The 26,175-nt window shown below is 39.3% G+C and overlaps 3 protein-coding genes across 7 annotated transcripts in view; 1 reads left to right on the top strand and 2 right to left on the bottom strand.

Moving 5' to 3' along the window:
* The window catches only part of ube4b (ubiquitination factor E4B, UFD2 homolog (S. cerevisiae)), a 17,531-nt gene extending 4,349 nt beyond the window's left edge, over positions 1-13,182 (bottom strand). Inside the window, exons 1-20 of the mRNA XM_020617375.1 lie at positions 12,870-13,182; positions 11,505-11,724; positions 9,981-10,116; positions 9,449-9,536; positions 8,979-9,123; positions 8,655-8,880; positions 6,493-6,634; positions 5,989-6,089; positions 5,481-5,595; positions 4,333-4,416; positions 4,002-4,058; positions 3,337-3,453; positions 3,010-3,108; positions 2,816-2,929; positions 2,010-2,208; positions 1,416-1,554; positions 1,236-1,335; positions 899-1,026; positions 617-715; positions 149-384 (exon numbers count right to left, since the gene is read on the bottom strand). Of these exons, the coding sequence (XP_020473031.1) occupies positions 149-384; positions 617-715; positions 899-1,026; positions 1,236-1,335; positions 1,416-1,554; positions 2,010-2,208; positions 2,816-2,929; positions 3,010-3,108; positions 3,337-3,453; positions 4,002-4,058; positions 4,333-4,416; positions 5,481-5,595; positions 5,989-6,089; positions 6,493-6,634; positions 8,655-8,880; positions 8,979-9,123; positions 9,449-9,536; positions 9,981-10,116; positions 11,505-11,724; positions 12,870-12,893 (2,569 nt within the window). The 5' untranslated portion in view covers positions 12,894-13,182. The remainder of the gene's footprint in view (positions 1-148; positions 385-616; positions 716-898; positions 1,027-1,235; positions 1,336-1,415; positions 1,555-2,009; positions 2,209-2,815; positions 2,930-3,009; positions 3,109-3,336; positions 3,454-4,001; positions 4,059-4,332; positions 4,417-5,480; positions 5,596-5,988; positions 6,090-6,492; positions 6,635-8,654; positions 8,881-8,978; positions 9,124-9,448; positions 9,537-9,980; positions 10,117-11,504; positions 11,725-12,869) is intronic.
* Positions 1-21,741, bottom strand: part of rbp7a (retinol binding protein 7a, cellular) — a 23,698-nt gene extending 1,957 nt beyond the window's left edge. Inside the window, exons 1-6 of one of the 4 annotated variants that reach the window (XR_002276361.1) lie at positions 21,057-21,141; positions 20,566-20,705; positions 19,698-19,881; positions 18,579-18,706; positions 16,906-17,480; positions 9,953-9,962 (exon numbers count right to left, since the gene is read on the bottom strand). Coding sequence is in view for 3 of the 4 variants with exons in the window: in XM_020617433.1 (XP_020473089.1) it covers positions 17,080-17,480; positions 18,579-18,706; positions 19,698-19,881; positions 20,566-20,680 (828 nt within the window). In the remaining variant the exon portion in view is untranslated. Of the gene's footprint in view, positions 1-9,952; positions 9,963-13,700; positions 14,215-14,351; positions 14,454-14,600; positions 14,780-15,387; positions 15,533-16,598; positions 17,481-18,578; positions 18,707-19,697; positions 19,882-20,565; positions 20,706-21,056; positions 21,142-21,657 lie in introns of those variants that run through there. The other 3 variants (XM_020617433.1, XM_020617420.1, XM_020617441.1) reach the window with 3 other exon arrangements.
* Positions 21,210-26,175, top strand: lzic (leucine zipper and CTNNBIP1 domain containing). 2 transcript variants are annotated; one of them, XM_020617453.1, is made up of 7 exons: positions 21,210-21,377; positions 21,673-21,794; positions 21,953-22,088; positions 22,232-22,330; positions 22,463-22,558; positions 22,788-22,869; positions 22,960-26,175. In XM_020617453.1, the coding sequence occupies exons 2-7, from the start codon at positions 21,694-21,696 to the stop codon at positions 23,013-23,015; spliced, it is 570 nt and encodes a 189-aa protein (XP_020473109.1). In that variant the 5' UTR covers positions 21,210-21,377; positions 21,673-21,693; the 3' UTR covers positions 23,016-26,175. The 2 variants fall into 2 exon arrangements, with proteins under 2 accessions (XP_020473109.1, XP_020473116.1); XM_020617460.1 differs by lacking the exon at positions 21,210-21,377 and adding an exon at positions 21,409-21,508.

The raw sequence follows: 26,175 nt of genomic DNA, 5'->3' as shown, positions 1-26,175 counted from the left end.
GGAAGGATTGAAACCAGTGAAGAAGGAATGTGTATAGGTCAGCTACACAAAGACTAGAAACTACATTATTATTCTTTTTTGGTAAATTACAATATATACTACATGTCATTCAGTACAAGTTTAGGACTGCAATGTATGTGGTACTTACCAGTGTAGAACTTCATGAGGGCAGGGACCAGCTGCTTGACTGACAATGGGTGGTTCTCCATCATTTCAGAGAATCGCTGAGTACGAGGCTGTACAGCAGGGTTAGTGACAAACAGCACCTCTACCAATTTGGCAATAAGGTAGGGGTTCCTGATGTAATTTTGGCTGCAGATGAACACCACCAAGAAGGTGACAATGTCCTGGACACAAGGCTCATATAAAACCTGGGGAGAATACCTGGAAGGTGGGAGGAAGATGAAGCAGAGGAAGGGTGAAACAAGTAGCACTGAAGCAACACTGATTTATAGTACTGATGCACAGCCATATTTTCTCATATTATATTTAAAATTTATATAAAACTCATGCTGGATATATATTTTGTTTATTGTATTATTCCCATTCATTAGACATTCATTGTTAAGACAGCTGACCAATGACAAAAGTGTACAAGATTCAACTACAAACTTACTGCACAACAAAAAGCAGAAACTCGGCTACATCTTCGATGTAGAACTCAGGGAGAGCAGCAAAGCTTTTGGGAACCTCTGAATTCAGAGGCAGAGTAATGCTGTGTAAGAGAAAAAAAAAAGAAGTAATCACGACACTAACATCCTTATTTACAATAAAGTGAAGTGAAAGAGTATGACAGATACTAAATTGCAAAAAATCCTATTGTGTTGCCACATCTGTTCCTTTTACATTTTCATCACAACAAAGGTCGCCATTGTCCATCAGTGTTGGGGCTACTCACTTAGGGTAGGCAGGGTCAATCATGCGCAGAATGAGCTGAATGACTGTGCTATAGAACTGCAGACATCTGCGGAGCAGGTTCTCATCCAGAAGACCCACATCAGCACAAGCTTTGGCTCGCACAAGTTTCTAACAGGACATAGTGGCACATGATAAGGATCATATCTCTGCATGTTTAAGTGTGTGAGCACAGTCCTGGGTACAACTCCTCTTATGTTTAAACACAGTGAACTAGGAGATGAATATTTGCACATCTTTACCTTTAAATCAATGTTCAAAGTATAATCAATAAATGAAGGAGAGAGTTGGGAAGCATCTAGAATGATGTTAAAACTGACCTTGAGCTGTGTTTTGCATCGTTTCAGCATCTCTCTGTGTCGACTCGCCAGGGGAGAATCTTTCCATTGGCTTTCACTGTTTTTCAGCTCTTCCACAGTCCTACCAGTGAAAACGGCATTATTAACAGACACAGACTGAACATGCTCTGAATACCTTTTGTGTATGTGTGCACATGGCACCTGTTCAGTTCACGGATGGCTCGCAATCTGCGGATGTAGCGCCTGCAGCTGGGCAGGATAGACAAATGGTGGGTGTGCAGTGTCAAAAAGAAACACTCGGTGGGGAACTTCGGTTCTGAGAACTTCATAGGATCTTCGTCTGTTCATGTGAACAAATGAAATTAATTATTTCCAATAAAGAAGCACACATAACGGTTATCAGTCAGAGCCCATCTGCCAGTGTGTTCCACATCCAGTCTGCCATTCAAAAATCAGTTTTACTAGCTATGCAAGCTCAGGGTAGAGCATCATAACATACGTATGACATAGACTGCATACAGTCTAGCATGTGTAGCTGCCAGAAGACTCAAACTAAAGCAGAGTCAGAAGGAATACAAAAACAGTTGCACTAGGAAGATTCATCTGAGACTTGAAAACCAAACATCACATCTGCTAATGAATCTTTCAGAACTGGTAAATATTCTAAATGGCTCATGCAATTAAACGATTGGTTCAAAATGGCAATGGTTTATGTGCCATGCCATTATTTCCTAAACAAAAAACTGTTAACTAAAGTCCCCACAATCATGTAGCCATGTATTTTTGTCAGCTTACGTAGTTCAGTCAACCAGCTCTTGAGCTCCTCCATAGTGGCTTTTAGACGCGTCTCCTCCACACTGACAACAAGTCGACAGCGTGGATGGAAAATATAATAAGGGTCCACCGTCTCCAGTTTGATCTTCATGCTCAGCTGTTGCAGCACCCATACAAAGTTGAGCATGAAGCCGTCTGTTGACACCAGTCTGTCATCAGTCTGGAAGAAAGAAATTAATATTCAAAAACTGTACACACAACCCAAACAGGGACAAATCAACGTTATTTTTCTCTGTAAAGTTCAGACGAGATAATGGATATACATAATTTTGCATACTCTGCTATTTGTCTTGTACTCATATTTCAAAATTAAATTACAAATGCTGTAAAAATATACTGAACTCTCATAATTCTTTAGTGTACCAACAGGACAAATCTGTATATAATTTTAAAAATATTTAATTCAATTAAAATGATTTCATTTTAAGATCATTCAAATTGTTGACCCACCAAAGCACCTTCCAAACATTTGCATACATTCCATTGTATATCACAGAACAAAGCCATACTTTTTTTTTTTAAGCTGAATCCAGGAAATCTGACTTCCAGATGTAATGAAAAGCCATTTCAGAGATTACTGTGCCCAGAATATTAAAACTGCATACATACACTCATATTTGTGATGCAAGTTCTTAGAAAACTTTCTAATTTTCAGAATGAATAAGGCCAGTGAATCTAGTTTTATACTACTGTTTTTCTAAATGTGCAAAGTCCATGTAACCCCACACAACATTTGTCTATTTTAATGAATGAGCTTTGAGACTCACCTGCATCTGGGCTTTCTTCACATTGTAATTCACTAAAGCTGCCATGTAATTAAGCGCTAACTCACGCGTCTCTCCATTTAGTAGGACATTATGGAGAATTTTGAACAGGTCACTCTGGAAAAGATGACATCAAATTTTAACACATCTACTGGATACAATAGCTATTAAGTAACAGCATTCAAGTGGAGACTCACCCTCGCTGACTCGAGGTAGTGCTGCAATGACTGGCTGACAACTCGTGTGTTCTCCATTGTGATTGCTGGGCCAGAGAAATACTTGTCTCCTACTTTGGTCTAAAGGACAAGAAACAAACAAACAGTATCACATTAAAATGATCTGTCACAAACTACTTTCCCTGTCGCAGTTTTCATTTTTGCTGTGTAATTACAGTAAATCTATTCATTATTCTCAGACAGTCCTCAGCTCTTGGCAGTACCTTGCAGTACGAAAACACATTCAACAACACTAGACTGAAGCCAGTTTGCAGTAATGTTAGTCATTTAACAAAACAGACAACTCACATCATCCTCAGCAAACACAGAGAGGCTGAAGAAAGCTCCCAGGTAGGACAGTCTCTGGATCTCTCTGCCACAGCCAGGGCTCAGAGGTTTGGGACACCACAGAGGCAGCGACGTTAGCTGCACACAGGAACCATGACAGAGACGTCCACAAGGTTATTGTGATGTCAAATCACAAACATTTAATACAATTAGACAGTGAAGTGAAACAATGTTTTGCTACCTTTTCACTCTGTTTAATCACAGAGAGAAGCTAAATGTCTAAATGTTTCTTGACATAAATACACAGCAGTTACAATATTAACAAATGTATCCATCATCTTCACAGAGATCAAACACAACTAAGTAAGCTTAAGGTAAACTCAAAGGACTTGTATTTGAAAGACTGGCATGGTGCTAAATACAAGCTAGTCCTTTTTCATGCACCAAACTATTTTGTCTTTCTGTGGAGCATCATTAATAAAGCAAGCAGAACATATTACTGTGTGATGTCAGCTGGGCTTGCTGGTATGAGGAAGGTATAAACAACTAAAACAATAGCCAGAGCTGCAAAACAGTTGGTGACTAAATTTGACAAATACATTGCCTATGTTATTTGAGCCATGAGGAAATCATGATAAATTCTTAAGTGCCAAAATGTAGATTTGGCCAACCAACTGCATACTCACCAAATTGCACACAGGGTGAGTCTTTCCAAACTTGATTTCACAAAGCTCAGCTAACGCCTGTACAAACAAAATTATTAAAGAATATTACTTGTTACATTCATAGGAAACAAATTATAACTATATTCTTGGACAAGTACCCCACAGCACATTTCATACAATGCTCAAATGAAAATAAAATGCATTACTTAAATGCACCAATAACATCTACTGAGCTGACAAACTGTCTTACAAGGCCTGCTGTGCTTTACGTGCCCTGTAATTTTAACCACATTAAGCCTCATCTCCTGCCTGGTACTACAGCATAGGTCAGGTCTGAACATCATGTCCTTACCATGAGGGGGAATTTAAAGTTGTCACTGTCAAAAGAACATTCTTTTACTGCAAGAGCCAGTCCATGAAGGATGGGAATGAAGATCTGAAGGATAAAAACACAGCAGCAATAATAAAAAGTTGTGCATTAACTTTGCCAGTCTACCAATTAAGACGTGTTCCTACGAGAAAGTCCCTGGTACTTTTTATTCACAGGAACTACAGTCCAAAAACTGTCCACGGGGTAAAAGTTCCTTGAGCGCACTGTGACTCGCAGTTCCACAGCAGGGCCAAAGCTTGGGGAAGATAAAACAAATTATCTCGGTGACATACTGTAAAAGCAGGACAGTCTGCAGCGGGGTTGTAAAAATGCTGAATGTAAAATGCTATGGTTAACACACATCAGCAGTGGAGGACAGACTGCAGGCAGAGCTGAGACAATGGCTTTTCTGCAAGGTTTAATGGCACATACAGTAATGAGCACAGGGTGTTAACTCCGAGTAACCACTTTTAAGCCAATGTCATGCTCTTCCCCACAGCCTCTGCCTGCTGCGCTCCATGTGTGGAGAAGTTGAGCTCCACTCTCAGGTCGGAAGAACAGCTTCGCAAACACCAAAACCATATTTTCAAATCAACTAATCCCACTCACTGGTCTCTTCATGTAGTGAAAAAAATGCTCCTTACAAACTTAAACCCCAAGAAATTCAGAGTCAGTTGCATCTAAATCATTTTTCACATTGGCACACGAGTGAAATGCTAAATGCCTGCACCATGTTTGCACCCCCATTAGGTAGTTTTTTCAGGGGTATAGCTACTCCCCAGAACTCCATTTAGATGCTGACTCCTCTGGTGGAAACAGGGGTAGGGAAACTATGTTCCAAAAAAGGTCCTTGCTCCCGAGGGTAAGTTCCTCTGGTGAAAATGGCCTTCACATTCTGTACGTAGTCACAGTGAACTGCTACTGCGCAAGTTTATTTTTTACCTCTCAAGGCAGATTTACTTTTCTTAAATCAAAATAAGCATCAGTACACTGTAGTGCCATAGTGCATGTGAATGAGTTTGGGTGGGGTGTGTTCTTGTTGCACTCTATGCTGTGATACATTTCAACCAAGAAAAGTGACCCTGAATAACCATTAACATGCATCAAACACAGCCAAATGTGCATCCCACCTGTCTGAATACTTCTTCCTCCTGGTGGGTAATGCGCACCAGCTCCTGGATAAAGCCGTATGGAAGGTTCCGACACAGCATATAAGGTACCAGCAGAGACTGATGGAGGGGACTCCTACATGTAAAAAACAGACAGAAGCAGTGTGGTGAAAATAAATAATGTGTCTTGAGAAGTGGTGATAGGTAGTAGTAGCTATGGAGACTCAGGTCTGACATATGAAGTCTGGACAACGTCTACAGAATCATTTTTCAACTTTGTCCAGAGTTGCCCTTCCACACATGTAGCACACAACAGGAGATAGTCCGTGTCAGGTGTATTCACACCTACTGCAAATACTCTGTTTTATGCGAGGGTGGGGGACCCAGCTCCTCTGGGTAATATCTAGAGAATTTCAGGATCCCACTGCATGTCTAAAAGGGGCTTCAGAAAGGAAAAGTACTAGAATGTAAACAAATGTAACAACAGATAGATACAAAAATTGTCACAGTGTGCTGCTGGTCTGTTTACCGAGGCTGGGTCAAGGTGCCTTGCAGGACTAGGGCAACATGGGATATACACTGAGAGCGAATGTTGCTGAGAAGCTGGCTGACATTTGGTTGGCTACACATCTGAGAGAGAAACAGGAGAGAGGAGAGAGAAAAATGGTTAGAGGTGTGATAAAAATGTATGCTGTGAATTTCACAGAAGCTCTCTCCAGACTGTTGAATCATAGTTAGTGCAAAACCTCGGCTCATTTCTAGACCAACTGGCCCTGCAGCTATTCTCCAAAGTACAGACTGTTCTTCTGTCCTCAGAACATTTGTACCCAATTCTGAAGTGGAGAATAAGCTTTTCAGTTGACAACTGTCAAAAGAATGATTTGGGCAATGGAAAGTGTTAACTGGAAACTGAGTTTTGACTGAACCTCTAAATAGGTTTTCTTCTTTAGTAAAAGGAAATTACAATTTTGGTCTAAATCGTTTGAAAAAAACCTGGTTGGGACATTTCTTTGCATTGCAGACAGCCAGCTACCTTAGGAGCTTTTCTTTCCTCCATGCCAACACTGTCAAAACGCTCAATGAGGTAGTTCAGCATCTCTGTCTCTTTACATGTTTCAATGGTGAAGCGGTCACTGGCTGAATCGCAGGACATCCCCCCTCCACATGCACCAAGACTATAAACAGGAAGATAAACAAAGACAAAGAAGGGGCTCCTTAAGTAACCAGAAAAACATCACAGAAAGATGTACCTTTAACATCACACATGATCATGTATGTATGGTTAGCAAGTTCAAACTTGCGCTTTCAAGGAGTCCTGAAAGAAACAAACTAAGATATTAGTGAGAGCATTGTAGAATCTCAGTACTGGCGTCTTGAAAAAAAAAAAAAGGAGTAAAGATAATATTAAAAAGCTGTTTTCACCAAGCCTTTGATGACAATATTAGGATTAGACTTGCCATTTTTCAAATAACAAATATGGCAGGATGAGTTTAAATGGCTGTTAGTGGTCAGCTGTAATTGCAAAATCTGTCTTAAAAAATACGGAACAATTTCTTTATCCTGCACCTGTTAGAAGCACATTTACTACTACTCTACATCCACTGAGGCTATAGTTCATACTTACCACCACATCATCTCACAGAAGATACAGTTACTGGCTAAACCTTCAATGACCTACAGTACACAGTTGAAGCGCTCGAAGATGGCTAATCTCCCGTCAGTTAACTTTCACCACTCTACCATGATGTGTTTCTGTACCGTTAGTCTTACGTTTCCTTGACCCACCACTGAGCAAGCGTGCACACACATTAACACACACCGTGCATCGGTGTACCTGGACCCAAACTGAACCCGTGCAAAATCCTCCTCTTCCTCAGATTCTTCATCACTGCAGTTCTGAGACATGTCAGAGAGGGCAAAGAACAGGAGCGACAAGGGGCTAACATGACAAGGAAAAGACATGAGGAGTGAGGGAAAGATCGAAAGAGGATGTTGTGCATTGTGTCCATTTGGGCTGTAGCTTCTACACCCTGTCAGAACTTTTTTTTTTAACTGATAACTGAACCAAGTGTCACATTTAGTCATACAACTTGTGTACAAGCCAATGCAAAGAGCAATATAGGATCTGTTAAACGGGTTTAAGATATATCTAGTGTTAGCTCTTTGCAAAAGGGTTAGATCATTTGAAATACGTTAGAAACAAGCAGCCCTATTACCGCAAAGCAAGTAGCAAAAAACTGGTTATAGTTGACTGAACACACAACATATATACTTTTTTATTTTTTTTTTTTTAATTGTTACTGGAATTGTCCATTTCTTCAAACTTTAAACCCAGCAGGCTGTTCACTGACTTTTAAGCCTAGCAGTCCAAGTCTTACACAGCTAATATCATAAGGAGCATTAAACGTGCAATAAGAAGCAACGTATTCAACAAAATCTGGCCAAAGATTTAGTTGAAACAATTGGTGATTCACAAAAATTTTTTAGTATGCTGGCTTGCATGTGCACCACACACTGACACAAAAACGGCAGATGAGATACCTAGATGGTGGAATCCTGGCACCAAAGGCCATCGGTTGGCTATTTGACCTGGGAGAAGGGGGTACCATAGGAGGAGGTGTGTGGGATGGTTGGTTACGAGCCCTGTGTGAGCTCAATGAGGACTGGGGGCTGGGTGATGGTACCGAAACTGGGGTGTTGGGAGGAACATAGGGCCATGCAGGGCTGGGAGAGGGCCCAAGGAAACTAGATTCTCTGTGACCTGGGCTAGATGGGGAAGAAGCCCCCAAAGGAGAGGTGAGCAAGTAAGGCCGATAGCGCTGGGAGATGGGCATAGGAGCAGACACAGTATTGAGGGAGTGTCTCGGAGCAGCAGTAGCAGGTGGGCTGGGGGGAACAATGAATTGTGGGGTTGAGGGTATAGAAGATTCAGAGGGTGTAGTAGGGGTGGGGAGAGATGAAGAAGTCTTCTTGGCTGCATCCAAAGCCATCAATTGAGGACTACCACACCCATAGAGACTGTGGACAACATTGTTAAGATGATCATTGGCAAAAATGTCCTTAAAAAACAGAAATGACCAAAGCAAAATCGGAATGATACCAACTAAATGTCAATAAAGACCTCTTGAGGAGTGTAGATGACAGTCAATCCACAGGTAGTTCTCAGAGCTTGTGATACTGACTTGAGCTGCTTACCTGGACAAAGAGCTGGCTCCAAAGGACCCTGCGCTGGGGCCCATGGGGCTGCCAACTTGGCTGGAGGGCTGTACCAGCGCCAAACGATGGTCAGGAGACTTGGCAGCTGCAATTGGCTGAGAGGTGGCAGTCAAGCTAGCAAAGGGGTTGTTAACACGTGATTGGGTAGACATCATTAAAACTTCCACCAGAATCTGGCTGATCAGGTCTTTGAAGTCAGAGTATACTACACAAGAGGAGAAAAAAAAAACAAAGCACTGTAAATCATCATAGTCAATCAGCTTGTCACTGTGACAAAGATAGAGACACTATTCAGCAACATACCATCTTTAGGGTTCTGGTGGAACTCTGCAGCTAGTGAAGGGAGAAAGATGACATCTCTATCCTGCTCCTTCCACGATACGCGGAGGATCTTACAAATGAGCTGCAGAGCCTGTTCTTCAGAGACATCTGAGTTTGCAGAGGTTTCCTGGGATGCAGAAAATAGAGAGACAACAGCATAGGTTTGAGCACAGTCTAGAGCCATTTACAGAGTAAATGTTTAATAGACTGATTCTCATGACAAACATCATCTCATGATTACTCTGGTCTGTCAAGAGACAGGTTAACAATGAACTGAAAAAATGAAAATGAAACCAAGAATCACATCTTAGGAAAGTCCCCTATTCCTTCCTTGTAAATACCATTGTAAAGACTCCTTTTATATTTATTTATACATCTTAAGACAGACATGATCAAAATCAAGCAGTCCAAGAAATTAACACTTTTGAGTAATAGTCTCTGTTGCTGTTTACCTTATCAGTCAAGTTCCTCTTCTCCCTACGATCACTGTCTTCCACCTCCATGTTCTCTATCCCTGAGTCCACATCCACCTGGGACATGCTGGAATAAAACAGAGAAAAGCACAATGCTTTGTAAGTCTGTTCATCCTAAACAAACCATGCCAACACTGCAAACTCAATAGCCCACATGAAGCGTCTTATTTCTATTTCAACAAACGCAATTACCAGGCCTTGTTGTGAAATACTATAACTGACTTCCTCCTTTCCTTCAAAAGGAACAAGTCAATTTTAAATATTGTTACACCTTTAGACAGATACAACCTGGTATATCAATTGTATTAATGTGGTCAGTTTATGAAAAGTTTTCATAAAAAATTCTTTCTGGTGTGAAATATGAAACATACCACAATTACAAAGTACTGTAACTATAGCAGACCATAGCCTCTGATCTCTCTGACAAAAAAAATACTTTTTAAACAGAGCACCATATTAAAAGAGTCACTTCCTAGGACTTACACACACACACCTTTTAGAAAACTCATACCTCTTTTCACAGGAGGCAGTGTCAATGTCCATACTCTGCGATCGGGACAAACTCTGGGACTGCGTCTCAAGGCTGTTGGAGGGGGAACTGGAAAGGGAGCTCACACCTTCACTGCTCTGACTCCCATATGCCACCCCTGCATGAACAAAACATCAAAAAAATCTAATGTGACACATAATAGTTTGGTTTAAGTGTGAAATGAGTATTTTTATTATTGATTCTGGAACAGTTAGGTTATGAGCCTGGCTTCAATTTAGATCATAAGTGCTTACTTCTCTGTTTTTTCTTCTTCAGTTAGTGTAAACTAGTCAAAAAAGTTGTAAGGTTCACAACGACAACAACTTATTTTAAGTGTGTTCTAAAAATGATGTGGCTTATTATGTTCTGGTTTATTATGTAATCTTGTATCTTAATATCATGTCTTTCCTGTTTTTTGTATAATTATCCTGCTATGATGCTGTTGCTGTTTTGGGACAAACCTATTTTTTTTAGCCAATCTGGGTTAGCAAAGGTTCAGATTGGTGTTTTTAAGATCAACATAGTGTGCCACATCATTATAAGCTTTGGTTACTGCAAGCACATAGAAAGCTGATTAACATTCAGGATCATACTGTGGATTAAGGGCTGGAATGCACAACTCTCTCCTGGATGCACAACAATCATGTTAATAAAAACTGTTAAGTTAAAACACTCTGCACCTTGGTTGTGTCAAGAAAAAAATTCATAACAAATACATTAAGATGTAAAGAATGGTTGTGGAACTGCCACCAAATCTTAACCAAATATTAAAAGTACTACTGGCCCTTAAAAGTAGCCTTGTATAACAATATAACACACATCTATGCATATCTATAAACGATGGCAGGAAATTGCCACTGTATCTATACAAGGCTCACCAGTGTACTTTCTAAAAGAGCAGTGAATAGGTGAAAGGATCAACTCCCACTTTGTACAGCAGGTGTTAACCTTGGTGTCAAACAGGGACACTATGATCACAGCAAGCTGCGCCTGTTTGTGTTGATGTCATTCAGGACATACGTATTACTGGCTCCAAGTGTTGTGCAGTGTCACAAAACCAAAGCTGTTCATCTTCTAAGCCACAGAGACATATAGGACAAGTTGAGCAGGATCACAGGATTAGAGTAAAGATCATGTAAGAGATTAACAATGATCAACAACAAACAATCAAGCTCATAATCATCACAGGGGAGAGGGGGCTGCAACTAAACCCCAATAAAATAAAATAAAAAAAATTGTACCCCTTAATATTCATAATAAGAATAAGGAGGATGGTGACTAATGGTGATTAACTGCCTCCAGAAGCCAAAAGAAAGCTGTAAAATGTAGTGAATGTTCACTAAACTCTTGCTTCATGTCAGTTTAAATGTCAACCAGCCACAATGAACAACTGTGAGCATGCCTCCAGAGCACAAGCCAAAGTTTTTGGTCAGTCTGCATCCTCCCTGCACCATGCACATCGGAATAAATATACCTCAAAACCTTTCAATCCTAATCAGTCTTTACCAGAGGTGCCCATAGGGGAAGTCGCAGGGGTACCACTGTGGACACTGAGCCCCAGTGATTGAGAGGCAGCTGGTGGCAGGGGCTGGGGTGCGGCACCTGAGGGTCCAGGGAGCGGTCCAGGTGGAGTCTCTCTCTGTGGGGATGTTAAGGGTGTGCTGAGAGGGGTGCTTGGCCGTGATGTCTGTCCCCCTGCCAGTCGCGCCAGTCGCCTTCTGCGAATCTTGAATGAATATACCAGCAGATTACATACTCATTACATTCTCATTCTACATAATTTGGACTTGCATTGCATTCAGAACGGAGATGTACACTGAAAAGTTGATGATTTGCCATGTTTTTTTTAAAGCGCCGGTAAATTAACAACCACTTTGGCAAAATACGAACTACGAGGTGATTCAGGTTCAATATCTGATAATTAGCTCCTAAATAAAAGGTACACCTTTAAATAATTTTGAGAACCTGATCTCAAATTTAAGGAGACGGGCCTTAAAGAATAGATACAATGTACGAACAAAGTGAGATATAAGCACTTCTCATAACAACTCAGCCGAGAGCTCAACTAAAGCAACAGCACACTAGTTTGCGAGTTGATCTAATAGCTAAATACGGGAACAAGGAGATAATAAAAATAGATTCTTAATAAAATGTTGTGTGTAGTTCAGGTATCACCTCAGTGAACACACAATCGGGATCGAGATGATTGTACAATGGTGGCCGGTGTGTTTTTTTTTTTATGCTGAGTCGTCTCGCAGGCTAATTTTTGGCTGTTAGCTACTGTCAGCTAGCTTACCTGCAAGAAGATATGCCAAATCAATTCGGGAAGCAATTTATATTGTTATTTTTCAAAAAATAACGCGAAGAAAACATCTGCCAGATGAAAATGATTTCTATGTATCTATAAGTTTGGTTTTTTTTTTATGAAAACAATGTTACCGACGGGCCACCTTATGCACAGCCTCTAGTATTACGTTAGCTAGGTAGCATTGAGCTCCGGTAAATCGAGTTAACGCTACTGTACTGGCAACGGTAGCATAAACATCTACATGCAACTTCTAGTTCGTTCACTTTATTATATTAAGTATCTGTCGTAAAATAAACACCCCATGGGTCGTGTTGGCTAATACGTGCATGCATATGGTGGTGATAAACTGAACGTGTGATTTATAGATACATTTCTTTTATTTAGACCATGCTAACCTCTGAGCTAGCTTTAGTAGCAAGTCGGCTAATATCAAGTCAATTTGACTTGAAGTCCGAAGGCGAGTAGATAATTCATAAACGTAGATCTGAATTTTAATATTAGTAATATTGAGTTACGTTGATTCTCAGCACTAATTTTGAGATTTTTTGCTACTGTCACCTTACCTCATCTGCGGTCAATTCCTCCATCGCAGCTAAGTTAGATAGCTATTTCACTTTGAACTGCTTTAAATGTGTGCCAGCCAGAGCCAGCTAGCTAGCCTGTATTAGAACTAACTATGCATAGTCTAACTCGTTCAACAAATGTGTCAGTCTTGATTGTCTTCCAAATAAAAACTACGACACCAGTATACGGAGAGTGGCGAGATACACTTCCACCAAAAAGTCTCTCGTTTGCTAGTTTTCTACCAAGAATGAAACAAAAAGAAAAGTAGCTAGCTATTATACGTCAAAATACAACAACGGCCATTTTGGTTCTACATACTGTCACGTGACTGAAGAACCTACAGGAGATGTGCGACCCTTCACTATATTGTACTATCTCATAGTTAATCAGCCAGTCTAATGGTTTGTACTACTAATGGCTTCACTACCGTTACCTACTAGCTGATGTTTTCCCTTCTCCCTTAAAAAGTAGACATTATACCCTGTAGCTGTTTATTAAACCCAACGTGCATAAACAGTAAAGGCATTTCTCTAGAATTACATATGAGTCCCATTTTATTATATCACAGTTTTTACGCCATCTTCTTTGGAATTCATGAAAACATGAGCCAGATCAATGTATGAGAAAAAGATAGATAGATAGATAGATAGATAGATAGATAGATTTTTGCTAAATATAACCTAGAATGACAAAAATAAAAGATACAATTTCAGATTTCTTTAAAAACTAATTTTATTACATACATTGTCATTAAACAAAATATGTCATGTAAGACATTTAAAAAAAAACGTATCATATTAAATTGGCTTAAAACTGTATTCCAAATATCCTACACTTATTCTGTTTTACTGTATGGCTTGGATATACATGGATTTAGATTATAAAGAAAGGTGGTATATTTACAACTAGCTCAACCAATTTCAAAGGTTTGGGATCTCAAATTTGTCTTATATGAGGAAGGAAAAGGTTGCTACTAAACAGAACCTGTATAACAAGTTGTTTTCAGCCAGTTGAACATGCTTGATGTTTACAATGCCAAGCCATTAAGTTACAGAGCACTGCAGTCAATATCTGTCAAAAGTAATGAAGTGGTGCCATCTAGTGGTGTAAATCCATACCATTGCAGGAAAGACATTTTTCTATCAACTGAGCGTTACTTTACCCAGAAAATACCACAGACTGAACATTGTGTGATTTTGTTATTCAGAGATTAGAGTCACGTATCAACACATCATGTCTTTCATCTAAGAGCACCATCTCCAGAAACACAGCTTTTATTCTTCTTCACTGTTTCACTTTCTTCTTAAAAACCTGATTACAAATTTCTCCTTCACAGTACAGCTCCTGTGGGTAATAGGTCACAGACATATGAAGTAAGTACGATGTCTTTAAACAGCACAAGAACATACAAGTGGGAAAGTTAATCCATTTAGTTTTGTTCTTTATGTGGAGCAAATATGATTAAATATTCATATTCTTACTAGATGCAGCTTGTCATCTTCAATCCAGTGAGCCCAGCCCCGGTCCTTCTTCTCTCCCGTCTGTTCACACACCATTTTATTCCCCTTCCATTTCACCAGTGACTGCACAGATGGCAAAGAGGATGAGAGAGTGTAAATCGCAATGCAGAACAGTTTTATAAGTGCCAAAATAAACTTCACATGCTCTACAAAACACGCATCAATTGTATATTATCACGTTAGACACACAATCCTGTCATTCATACCCACCTTGACATTTTTGTTGTCCAGTCCCCGAGTAAACTCCTCAAACTCCTGACCCACTCTGAATGAGACGGTATAGTTTCTGAAGGTGCTGGTGGTTTTGATGATGAACTGGTCCCCCCTCTGCTCAATCACCTTCTTCATCTTCAGCTTTAGGGCAATGTTTCGTAAGTGAGGGCTTATTCCTGAAAAGGTATTTATGTTTACTGTACAGAGTACAGGTGTTGCTATAATTTTGTCCTCTCCAGATACATACATGAGAGGGTCAGACTATTAGGAACACCTCTGAATATAATGTAGCCCAGTACAACAACGTCTTTAACAATGACCTCAATAATAAACATAGAATTTAATTTATAAATTTTGAACAATTTCACCAATAACCGAAACATTTTGAGCTTCATAAACACAGATGTTAAGGTGGAAGTGTTGCCATAAACTGCATACAAATATACAGGCGTGATTATTAATGTGACCAGGCACGGTATTTTGCCTGAATATGCAATATAATACAAATCTAGACAGTAGACTACCAGCACATTCTCTGCCTAATATATTCTCATACATACCAAAAATAGCACTGATACAACACCATATCCGTGTGGCAGGTTTCCCACACAGTGACAACACATTTCACTGCCAGTGTCTGTTGTATGTTATATAATGCAATAGCTGCATGCATTTTGCAGCACAACTACATTTTGACAGCTACAAATGCCCATATCGCCAATGTTTAAATAGATTTCATATCAGAGAATATATTTGAACTACAGCAAATGCTTTAAAAACTTACCTAGTGCGATCATGTAGCCCTGTAAGTTGACATTGCTGATCATGTCCCATGTGCCACAGAGACTGGCTGGCATCTTTCTTTTTTTTTATAAAATGTGATTCTCAAATTCAAACTGGGCTGATGAGGTGTTCTGAAATGTGGCTGAGACAATGCTGGTTTGTGAGCGACTTGGGGTTGTAAAAACAGGACTGCCTTTACCTCATTTGCTGTCACCTGGGGTGTAAGCGTGGATGAGGGAGGTGCTCACAGCAGCGCCAGGGTGTCGAAAGGAACGTGTCTGACTGGTCCCACTGCGCAGTCCACTAAATAATCTACTCTTCAAATGTTGCCACAGGTGTCACACATGAGTTATGCGCACAACCACAAGGAAAAGAAAAATCACAGTGACTTTAAGATTTGGAGGAAGTCTTAAGATCCTGTTTGGTCTTTTCTTGCTTTATACTGTGACATTTCAAGAGAGAGTGGATTGATTTGCTGAGGGTACTGATATCAGTGATATCTATTTAGGATAAGTAACATTTTCCAATTGTGCAAATCCTAACTATGTGATAAGCATCTTTCTGGATTCAAAGCAAACTGGAGTCAAACACCTGCTGTTTTCATAAAGACATTGCACACCTTCCAGTAGTGTGGGAAAGAGAAAAAAGTGGCATTGGTAGTTACTCTGGTATGCAGCTCCAGCATGAAAGAAAGCAAAACAAACAGGGCTTGTCCCAACATTAAAGTAGTTTTTATGCTTGTGACTATAGGTAAGCTACATGTACTGTATATCAATTGTGCTTTGTTATGCACAAAAACCTGCAACTTGATAAAAACTGTTTAATAGGGTAAGCATGATTTAGTGATGTAAAGAGAATCAACTACAGTCTTAACCCAGTTTCGTTATATTGTACCAGAGTGCATAATTGCACACCCTCTGCATTATATTGTGTTCCTGCTGTATTTTTATTTGCTTCATTCACCTGCTGCTTTAAAGTGCCTTAGATTTGTGTTACTGCTCATCAGTGGACTGATTTGGAGTTTCATACTAGTGCTACGTTAAGTTGCATGTTGTAGCTTTAAATTGGCTACAATGTGTTATTTCAGCTCTTATCTTGCCAGTGATGATGACCCCACCCCCAAAGGTAGGTGCTTAGTTTACCTGATGTTAGGAGTTTATCTGTGTGACAATGGCATCACAGTGAAAGGCTTGTGAGACAGAAAACAAAAAAAGTTGTTTATTTCATTTCAAATAAGTACAAATCACACCTTCATTTTCAAATCTGCAGTCCATTACAAAATCCTGTTCTAGCTCCACACACGAGTTGAGAGTTTATCGAAGTAGGAAACCGTGTTGAAAAAAGATGAAGTAACTTGTTCGTGATCATATTTTATGCAATCCCAAATGTAATTTATACCGTTTCACATAAAATGGTGAATCCCCGGTTCAATAAACACACACCACATTTAGTGTATATTTCATTTATGTGACCGCTACTCAGTTGTTCTGTGTTTGACTCAAGTATTCCCCCCCCCCACACACACACACACACTACAGCAATAGTCAATGAAGATCTACAGTGTCTTCTTAAAAAAAATACACAATAATAAAAGATTATTGTGCAACTATTTTAGGCACTGGTGAAAGCTTAATTCTAGTTTTTAAAATGTGTCTGATTTGTTTTTAATTCACAACCCCACCCCATCACCTCCTCAGCTTGATGATGCACCTGTGTATCTCTGAAGGGGTGCCAGAACCACATCAGCATTTTTCTGCTCACTCTCAGCAGTGTAAAGGTGGTGCACTTTTATGTAGTCAACCACAGTGTCTGGCAGCAGGTACCTGACGCTCTGACTTCTGCGAAGGGCCCGGCGCACGTGAGTGGCTGAGATCTCGTTGGTCACCCACTCATGCACAATGTGAATGTTCCTGCGATACTTCCACAGCGTGTCTGACTGTTGGATGAACTTGTGTGGGTCACTGCCACTGCGGGTGACACACACCAAACCGTAGAAGCTCACAATTTCATTGATATCCTCCTGCTTCCACAGATTGGGTTGCCCAAAGGACTCCAGGACATCAGCCCCACACAGCAACATCAGCTGAGGGCAGCCTGAAAGTAGAGAAACAGCTCATCACAGCTTTGGATGTAGTTTTCTTAATAAAGGTATAAAGTTATTTAAAAGACAAGAAAATAGCAACTGAGAAAAGCAGATTCAAAATTTAAGTTAAAGGAGAGGAGAATATAAAATTATGAGAAAGATTTATGAAAGCTGTCTTACAGAATGATTTAACAAGAGATTTAAAAGACATTGCAGACAAAGGCCGCTTAGTTATAATGGAGGTCACTGCTCTCTGTCATCAGACAATGCCTTGGAAAATAACACTGTGATTTAAGCAATCGGGGCTATGCATCCTGTAATTATGTGTAGGATTACAACTGATAATTATTTTCATTATCAATTAATATGATCAATTCTTTCAGTCTCTCTAAAATGACAAAATAATAATAATAAATGAACGCTTGCACATCGCCCTTCACAGAGCCCAGGGCAGTGTCTTAAAATGTCTTGTTTTATTTGATGAGTAATCCAGAGCCAGAGGGTTGTTTCATTTACAATCACATACAACAAAGAAAAGCAGCAAATCCCCTCGTGAGAGAGGCTGGAACTAGAGAATGTTTTTTTTTTTTAATGTTTTATTCAAAGTCACTGACACAATTAATCGATTATCAAAAAAAGTTGATTATTTTTCTGTAACTTGAGATGACGGACTAATCATCTGAGCTATAATTAAGTGTCAATAATAGTTAGGTGTTATTAACTTATTGCATGGCATATGACTACATAACACATCATGTGCTGCTCCTGCTTGTGTACACTGTTAAATCCTACGCAGTGCACCTACATGCTAGAGAATCACACAGCTAAAAATTGTTGTCACTAGAAGACAGGACATATGGAGGCTCATCTCGTATACCATGCCTGACTTTACTGTAGGTGGTGTGATAGGGTGACACCCATGACACAACACCACACCTTTAAACCATTGTCTCCCATTAAGCCGAATACAGTGAACCATGAATACAATGGAAGCAGGATGAGACTTGTTGCTTGTCTGGAATCAGGGACTGGAAATGGGAGGAGGTCAAACGAAGGCTGAAAGCAATATTACTTAAGTTGAAAACTGTGCATAGCTGCACATGACCTACCTCTCCTTTTCTGATGAGATGAACCTTCAAAACAATAAACTTGTTTATTTATGCGTCTCTTTTTTGAGTACTTCACTGTGTCCACATCGTCGTCGTTCTGCTCTGCTGCAAGTTCATCATAGTGATGCCTAAGTGGACAGACAAAATGAATGGAGCATAAAAAGTTTAAGTGTTTTTTGACATATCACAAATCAAAGTGGGTGCAGGGTATGTAGGGCTAACTGCATTGCATAGTTTCCCATACAGCAAATATTAGTCATATTGGCTTTAATTTTGTTTCCCATTTTTTACAACTTGCATTTTGTTATTTGTAGCTTGCCTTGTGCATCAGCATGTTCGTATTTGTTACAGGTGATTAGCACTGTGTGTCTTTGCCAATTATGCTTTCAGCCTGTTAGTCTGACTGGTCTTGTTTAGATGACAAGGTTCAGGGCAACAGTTAATGATTCATAATAACACACCTTGCCCAGCCCCTAACAGTCAAGTCATTTTGCTTTCAAATGAAGTTTTCTTTATAGTAGCAATAAGACACTGAGATGAAATACAACTGAAAGAAAAAAATGTTAAATGGTGACGTCCTTTTGAAATTTATTTATGCAGTGAAGTTTCTAAAAACTGGAGGCTGTCCAATTTTTTTACTATATAGAGTGCATTTGTTTTTAAACCTAGAACACTCTTGTCACATTGTGGTAGAAAGCTCAGTTGTGTCAACATCTGACAGATGACTTAAGACAAGAGAGTTTGTTCATGCCTAGATAGTTCAGATAAAATCAATAGGACACACACACTACCACTTGTTTACATTTGTGCCATCATGCCACCATTAATCACTTGTACTTCAGGACCACATAAAATCTTAACTTTTTGTGCTTGTAAGTAATTAGTCTAACAGTCATGACAACCTACTGCTGTTGAGATATGATTAATGGGCAGCTGACAAAGAAGAAAGAAAGGAAAACAAAACTGCAAGCAAGGAAACTAACATTATGCAAAGTTCTAACATGTGTCTCAGATTCTTAAGGAAGATGTCCTTACACCTATAATAACTCAAAACAGACAACTAGCATAGCCTGCAGCAAAGACAGACCCCGCCATTAGACATAAGAACTGCCAAATTACCTAACAACTTTATTTGTCTCCACCCACTCAGGCTGTAAGCTCTCCCAGGAATCTACTATGATCCAGTCTGAGTTCTCTGTGGCCAATCTGGCCATCTCCAGACGATGGCAGGCCTCTATCAAACCCTTCTTCTTATAGCCATCCCCCACTGGAGAGATTATGCCTTTCACCACCCTGTACTGACCTGAGACACAAAGGAACAAGTGTGATTAAACAGGTGATCTAGAACAATAGCACACTAAATGTAGTTAACTGATAAACAGCAAACTGGGAATGTGATGCCAGTTTTTTGGCACACAGTATACACACGACTAAACTCATGATGAATTTAAAAGAATCATTTTAAAGGCTTGGTTCACTTAAATTCACAGCTCAACAGATTTTATTACCTCCAGTGGAACCTAGCAGTGGTGTAATATAATGGCATATTATTCAAGCACAGTACTTGTGTAACATATAAATACTTGAGTATCTAAATTTTATGCTTAGTTTAAACTTCTGCTACTATGTTTCAAAGGGAATTATGGAAACTCTTCACTTGTTTGACAGATATAGCTACTGTTTAGACAAAGAACGGAATCCTACAGAAGAGGATTAGGGCCACGGTAAAAAAATACTTTCAGTTCAAACGTTTTTTTTTTTCCTGAATTCTGACTTTAAACTCAGAATTCAGGCCTGTGCATGGCTCAGGTTTAGTGCAAAATCTGAGATTAATATATCCAAACCTGGGCTGGTAAAATCCAAACTATCAGCATATAGATATCACTAGAGGTGAGTGAGAATGTTGTTGTGCACATTTGGTGGACAACATATTTTAAAAAAGAAAAGAAGCACCATTATACGAGATGTAATTTCCATTTCATTCAACCTGTGTCTTCCAGATGATCTCGCGCCAGCTCAAACATCCTCAGGTGCATGTTGGTGACGGGGTTGAAGGACCCACAGGCCAGCAGGACCACTTTGGTTCGACTTTGGCCCTCCATACTTCATACCGGAGCTGGGTTTACACTACAGCAACAGACATACAGGTCGTGAGCAAAACAAAAACACTGTAGTTAGTCGTTGTTTGAGGTACAAATCCCTCTGGTTCCCTGTCCTTTGAGACAGGCTCTGTATCCACTATACCAGCACGAATCTGTTATGGGATTACCAACATTAAGAAAATGAAAACTAACTGTATGGTATGTTAGTGCCGTCAAATTATAGGCCATAGCGAACATTAGCTTTATAACCCGTCAACACGAGGCTGACGTTACTGCTAATATGAACGTACAAAACATGAACTCAAAGCTGAGCTTAGACAACAAAGGAAACATCATCTACTAAAGGGCAAAATAATGTAAATGTTCATTATAATACCAGGGAGAAGAACGGCAAACAGCTGCTGTGCAATGTGTCACCTACTTCCTGTACAGTCGTTATGACGATAGAACAGGAAATCTGATTGGTTAGAATCGCGGAGGACGACGGTAGCCGCACCCACACGCGCAAGATACGTTCAAAATCACAAGTCCCCGAATAATCGCCTCGGCAAACACGAAATATTTTGTAACCTTATTTAAAAGTAATTGTTTGCTCAATTCCAGTTCACTGATTCAGAAGATTTTATGCCCTATTCGTAAAGCTCATGCATACTTTCAACTTATCGCACGACTGATTTGAAACAGTTTAACAGTCCCGGTGAGATGTTTTCTTCTAGCATGCTTGCTAGCTATTAAGCTAACTAAGGTTAAACAATTTAAATCAGCTGTTACATAGCACGGTCTGAGTTTCCAGCGAATAGATTCATCCACATTTTGGCAACGAAGCAGGTGTCTAGTCAGATGTTTTGTTGTAATGGTAGCTCCAACAACGTCATTCGTTGTTACAGTATTTAAGAGAAGCCAGAGATAGCATGCTAGGTTGTTATTGTTATAGGTTACTGGAAAAAAAATAATGGTTAGACATGTCTGATTCCTACCTTATTTCTCCTTAGACTGGAAATATTTAAGTAAGGATGGCTTCTCGTGGGAAATCAGAAACTGGAAAACTGAGGCAAAATATGGAAGAGCAACTTGACAGATTGATGCAGCAGCTTCAGGATCTGGAGGAATGCAGGTGTAGTATAGAGAAATCTACAGGTGTAGAGTCTCCTAACTGATTGGGAAAATTTAGCATGTTATAACGTTAGCTGGCAACGAATGAACATATCTATGCGAAATAATCTATTTTCATGAGTTATTCTAAGTTTATCATTCGTTCTTTGTTTATTCCAGAGAAGAACTGGATGAGGAAGAGTATGAAGAGACAAAAAAGGAAACCTTGGAACAGCTGAGTGAATTCAATGACTCTCTGAAGAAGATCATGACAGGAGACATGACACTTGTGGATGAACTCAGTGGAATGCAGCTGGTATGGACAATTAAAGAGTAATGTCTTACTACTACTGTGTATTAAAGGTGACTTAAAGAGGTTATAGCTTATTCAAAACATATCTTACAATAATCTGGTGTAAAGAGTAGTCTGAATTCTTTTTTGATGTCTGTCTTCATCAGGCAATTCAGGCTGCCATCAGCCAGGCATTCAAAACCCCAGAGGTGATCCGCCTTTTTGCTAAGAAGCAGCCGGGACAGCTGAGAACCAGACTAGCAGAGGTTTGAACTGCATTGTCAAAGACGTGATTTTTGTTTTTGTTCAATGCAGTACTGTATATTTAATTTAACCATTCCTTAGTGTTTATCTGTACATTGCTTGGCGTGAAAAATGGTGTGTGACATTCTGCGCAGATGGACCGAGATGTCATGGTGGGGAAACTGTCGCGGGACGTGTACACGCAGCAGAAAATGGAAATCCTCACAGCCTTGCGAAAACTGGGAGAGAAGGTGACGAACTGATACAGCATGTGACATATGATGTTTTTTCATGTATGTGATTCAGTAGCTTGTGCTCATAAGTTCCCATGAGCCCTTAAAGCTGTACTATCTTATTTTAGGTGTCACAAAGCTGACAGACTAGTGACTACAACAGGCCAAATGCCTTCTTCAGAAGGAACTGTAACATTGTAAACATAAATTAAAGGTCCATTATTTTTGTTTCTGGCTCATCTGACAGCTGACTGCAGAGGATGAGACTTTTCTCACTGAAAATGCTACAGCTACCCTCAGCCAGTTTGAAAAAGTGACTGCAAACCTGGGTGAGAATAAATGTGTGATTTCACAGAAATGTTTAGTTACACAAATGATTAGATTTCATATTTATCTTGTTTTCCTTCATTTTCTTTCAGGGTCTGAAGACAAAATTATGGCTTTAGCTAGCTCGGGTGTGAAAACCAAGACATAGAAATTTTACAGAATGTTAATTTTAGCTCAATGTGGTTTCAATGATCAAGAAAGAAATGTGCCATAGACTTTGTAAATAATCAGTGCACTTCTCAGTGCTGCTGTAGGCTCTTACACTTTTTAACTTTATTGTTTTATAGCCTTCAACTTTTGTAAATGTCTTTTAATTGTCCAGATAAGTGTACAGCTGTATTACAGGTATGAGCATGTCATTTGTTTAATATGAAGACATGTATATGAATGTAGAGGATAGTCCAGGCAGGTCATGAGAAATAGTCTATTGTGACTTATGCTGTGCTGTGTCTACTTATCTTAAAGCCTAAAAAGTCAAGTTTTAATATGTGATTTTGTTTGGATATTGTTGCTTTTTATTGTCAGCTGTTTCCATTATTTTGTCCATTCTCTTTATAGATTATCAAGCATTTCAGTTTGTGCTTGGGTTGACAGCTGTAATTTTACTGTAATTACAGTATGCACTAATCAAGCACAATATTGCATTATAATTCATCTTTATATCTGACTGGTTGAAATGCAACATCTGTCTTAATTGATGAACAGCTTTTAAGCAATGTAACGTTCAATGTGAGGAAAAAAAATAGAAAATGGTCTTGTTATTGATTTGATTTGTTTTACCATTGAAATGTTATCTTTTAATCTGTACCACACCTTTTATCCACTGTCAGCTGGGATTTGCTCCAGCCCCCCAGTGACCCTCTTCACAATAAATTATATAGATGGTGGATGGATGGCTATTGTTAGCATTTACTTTCAGGCTTCAGAGAATTTTATTTCCACCAGCAGAGGACACTAATGGTCAAGATTTAAAACATTGGCACTACTCAGGGCGTGTTCCACCAGTACTAAATTTAGTCTGGTGATGTACTTTCAAGTATGACTGAAGGAAAACAAGAACAGACAGAAGTTATGTCCCATTTCATCATCCTTTATTTTGTTTACGAGCAAGCATCAACTTCACTACAATTTGCCTTTCAACTGGTAGAAAAGTGAGAGCAGCTCCAACAAGCACAAAGGAAGCATCCAACCATTCTGGGAACATCGTAACCTTCCATTTTGAGCAAATTTTTAAAAGAAAACAAAAAATATATATATAGCTGGAGTGTCGTGGACATGTGAAACAGACAATCTGAGAATCAGCAGTGTATCATATCTCCCTTCTCACATGGAACATAAACTTGTGGTTCATGCAAAGTAAATTCCCCTTATATCTTGAGTGTTACTTCAGTATGGCTGCATTTCAGTTTATTAGGCAGTGACATTCAGTCCAACCAATCTGCACTTAGCTCAGGGACTGATCAGAAAGCACAGAACCCAGAAAACAAGATTGTGTGGAGACTTGACTTCAGACTCAGTGTGCACATATCAGTGACTCATGGTACTGTACTTTAAAGTGTATATGAAATGTGGACATTTAAATGTTTGACAATGAAACAATGTCAGAGCTGACAGGCTTACACTCTTGTGAATTTCATGCTGCCCTCAAAATCATTTCTCAACAACTCAGGCAATAGGACACTGTTCAAAGTACCTACAATTATAAACAGGTCAATTAACAGTATACCCATGTATGCTGCCAAAGCAATTTCCTTATTATGTACTGTACATCTTTTGAAAGATAATTCCGTCAATATGATTTAGTACAATATCTATTGAGGATACAATATGAATCTAGTTCCTCTACACATCAACATGGACACATGACATCTATGTAAAACGTTTTGTCACTTTTAATAAAACTAGCAGTGGACTACTGTTACGACAAACTGAAAGAAAACCCCAGCTCTGTAGGACAGCTAGCAGTAAACATATAAATTAAAAAACAAAGTTTGCCACAAATAAAAGCGCTTGGATGAATGTTTTTATTAGACCTACTAAAAGCGCTACAATGGGCAAAAGGTACTCCCATCTCAGTCGGCTCAGACATGGCCCCCTTTTTAGTCCAAGTCCAAGTCATCACAGAGGGGAGACCATTCACTCTAGTTCCTATCACAGACTTCTAAAAATCCTATATGAACTGAACCAAAGAATCAAACAACTATGTGACTCAAACGAAGCCTGGAATCTGTCTCCTAAAACATCCTTTTATGCATTTCTCAATTGAATCTTAGCTTCTTAAAATAGATTTGCATGCAAAATATGACACTTGCAACACCAACGTTTCTAATCGTGACAACGCCACCTTCTGCTCACGGCGGTGCCCAGTGTCTGATCTGCTTTCATTAATGCAGGTTTGGGAAATGTTAAAATTCACCTAGTACCCAACAACATGAGACCAACACTGAATAGTAAAGAGTGATGGTACATTTTTATCTGGCTTTGTGAAGGATATATACAACAGTGATGGACAACAACATTTATTGAACACATTTTCCCAATCAATTGTTTAGGCTTCATACAAGAACAGAAGGAAAACAAGTTTACCAAATGTAAACAGATCTCTTAGAACAACTCTACAATAACGTTCCATGTACAATAAAATCTAGTGGTCTACTGCAAAAAATATTTCATTTTAAAGATTCAAACAAGAAGATGATTCATTTTAAAGTGTTTTCCTATTGAAAACTATGCAGTTGTATTCTCACATGTGATTCCAACTATGATGAAGACGGTGCTTGCTTATCAATAAGAAACCACTTTAAAAATGCCTTCAGTATATGTATTATTATTTCAGGTTAAATAGCTGTTCCATGGAAGATAAGGTTCCAACAATACAATCCTGAAAAGTACTTACATCTCACTTCTCTCCTTGAAAATAATGCCAGCAACTGCACTATTCAACCAGGCTCCATAAAGCTCTGTCCGTCATGAATCTGCTCTTTCAGTAGTTTGAAGCATTTTGTTTTTCCTTGCTACCTCTGTTAACACTGCAAGACTGTGATCCAGACGAAAGGCTTTTGGAAGCCGCTGAAATCTCTCTAATTGTCCAAATACTAGCAGAAATGTTAGTGCCTATATTTCAAGATCACCAGTACTACAGTACCTGCTGGCCTGGTGTTTGTACCGATGTACACGAAATGTTGCTTTGTACCCTAGCATTTCTCAGTGTGTGCTTACTTCGAACAAAAAGAAAATGCCTTCTGTACAACAGTGATATCTACTGGGAATGAAATACACTGGCGCCTGTGGTACTGCCTCCTGTGCAA

Source organism: Monopterus albus, unplaced genomic scaffold (genome assembly GCF_001952655.1).
Source record: "Monopterus albus unplaced genomic scaffold, M_albus_1.0 scaffold6.1, whole genome shotgun sequence".
NCBI lineage: Eukaryota > Metazoa > Chordata > Actinopteri > Synbranchiformes > Synbranchidae > Monopterus > Monopterus albus.
The sequence above is the reverse complement of the archived record's forward strand: the minus strand, read 5'-3'. Positions and strand labels throughout refer to the sequence as shown.

Excerpts from the sequence above, each read along its gene's own strand:
- lzic (XM_020617453.1), top strand. The coding sequence starts at position 21,694 with ATGGCTTCTCGTGGGAAATCAGAAACTGGAAAACTGAGGCAAAATATG. Across the intron at positions 21,795-21,952 it reads CAGGATCTGGAGGAATGCAG|AGAAGAACTGGATGAGGAAG; the intron begins GTGTAGTATAGA and ends TGTTTATTCCAG. Across the intron at positions 22,089-22,231 it reads AACTCAGTGGAATGCAGCTG|GCAATTCAGGCTGCCATCAG; the intron begins GTATGGACAATT and ends TGTCTTCATCAG.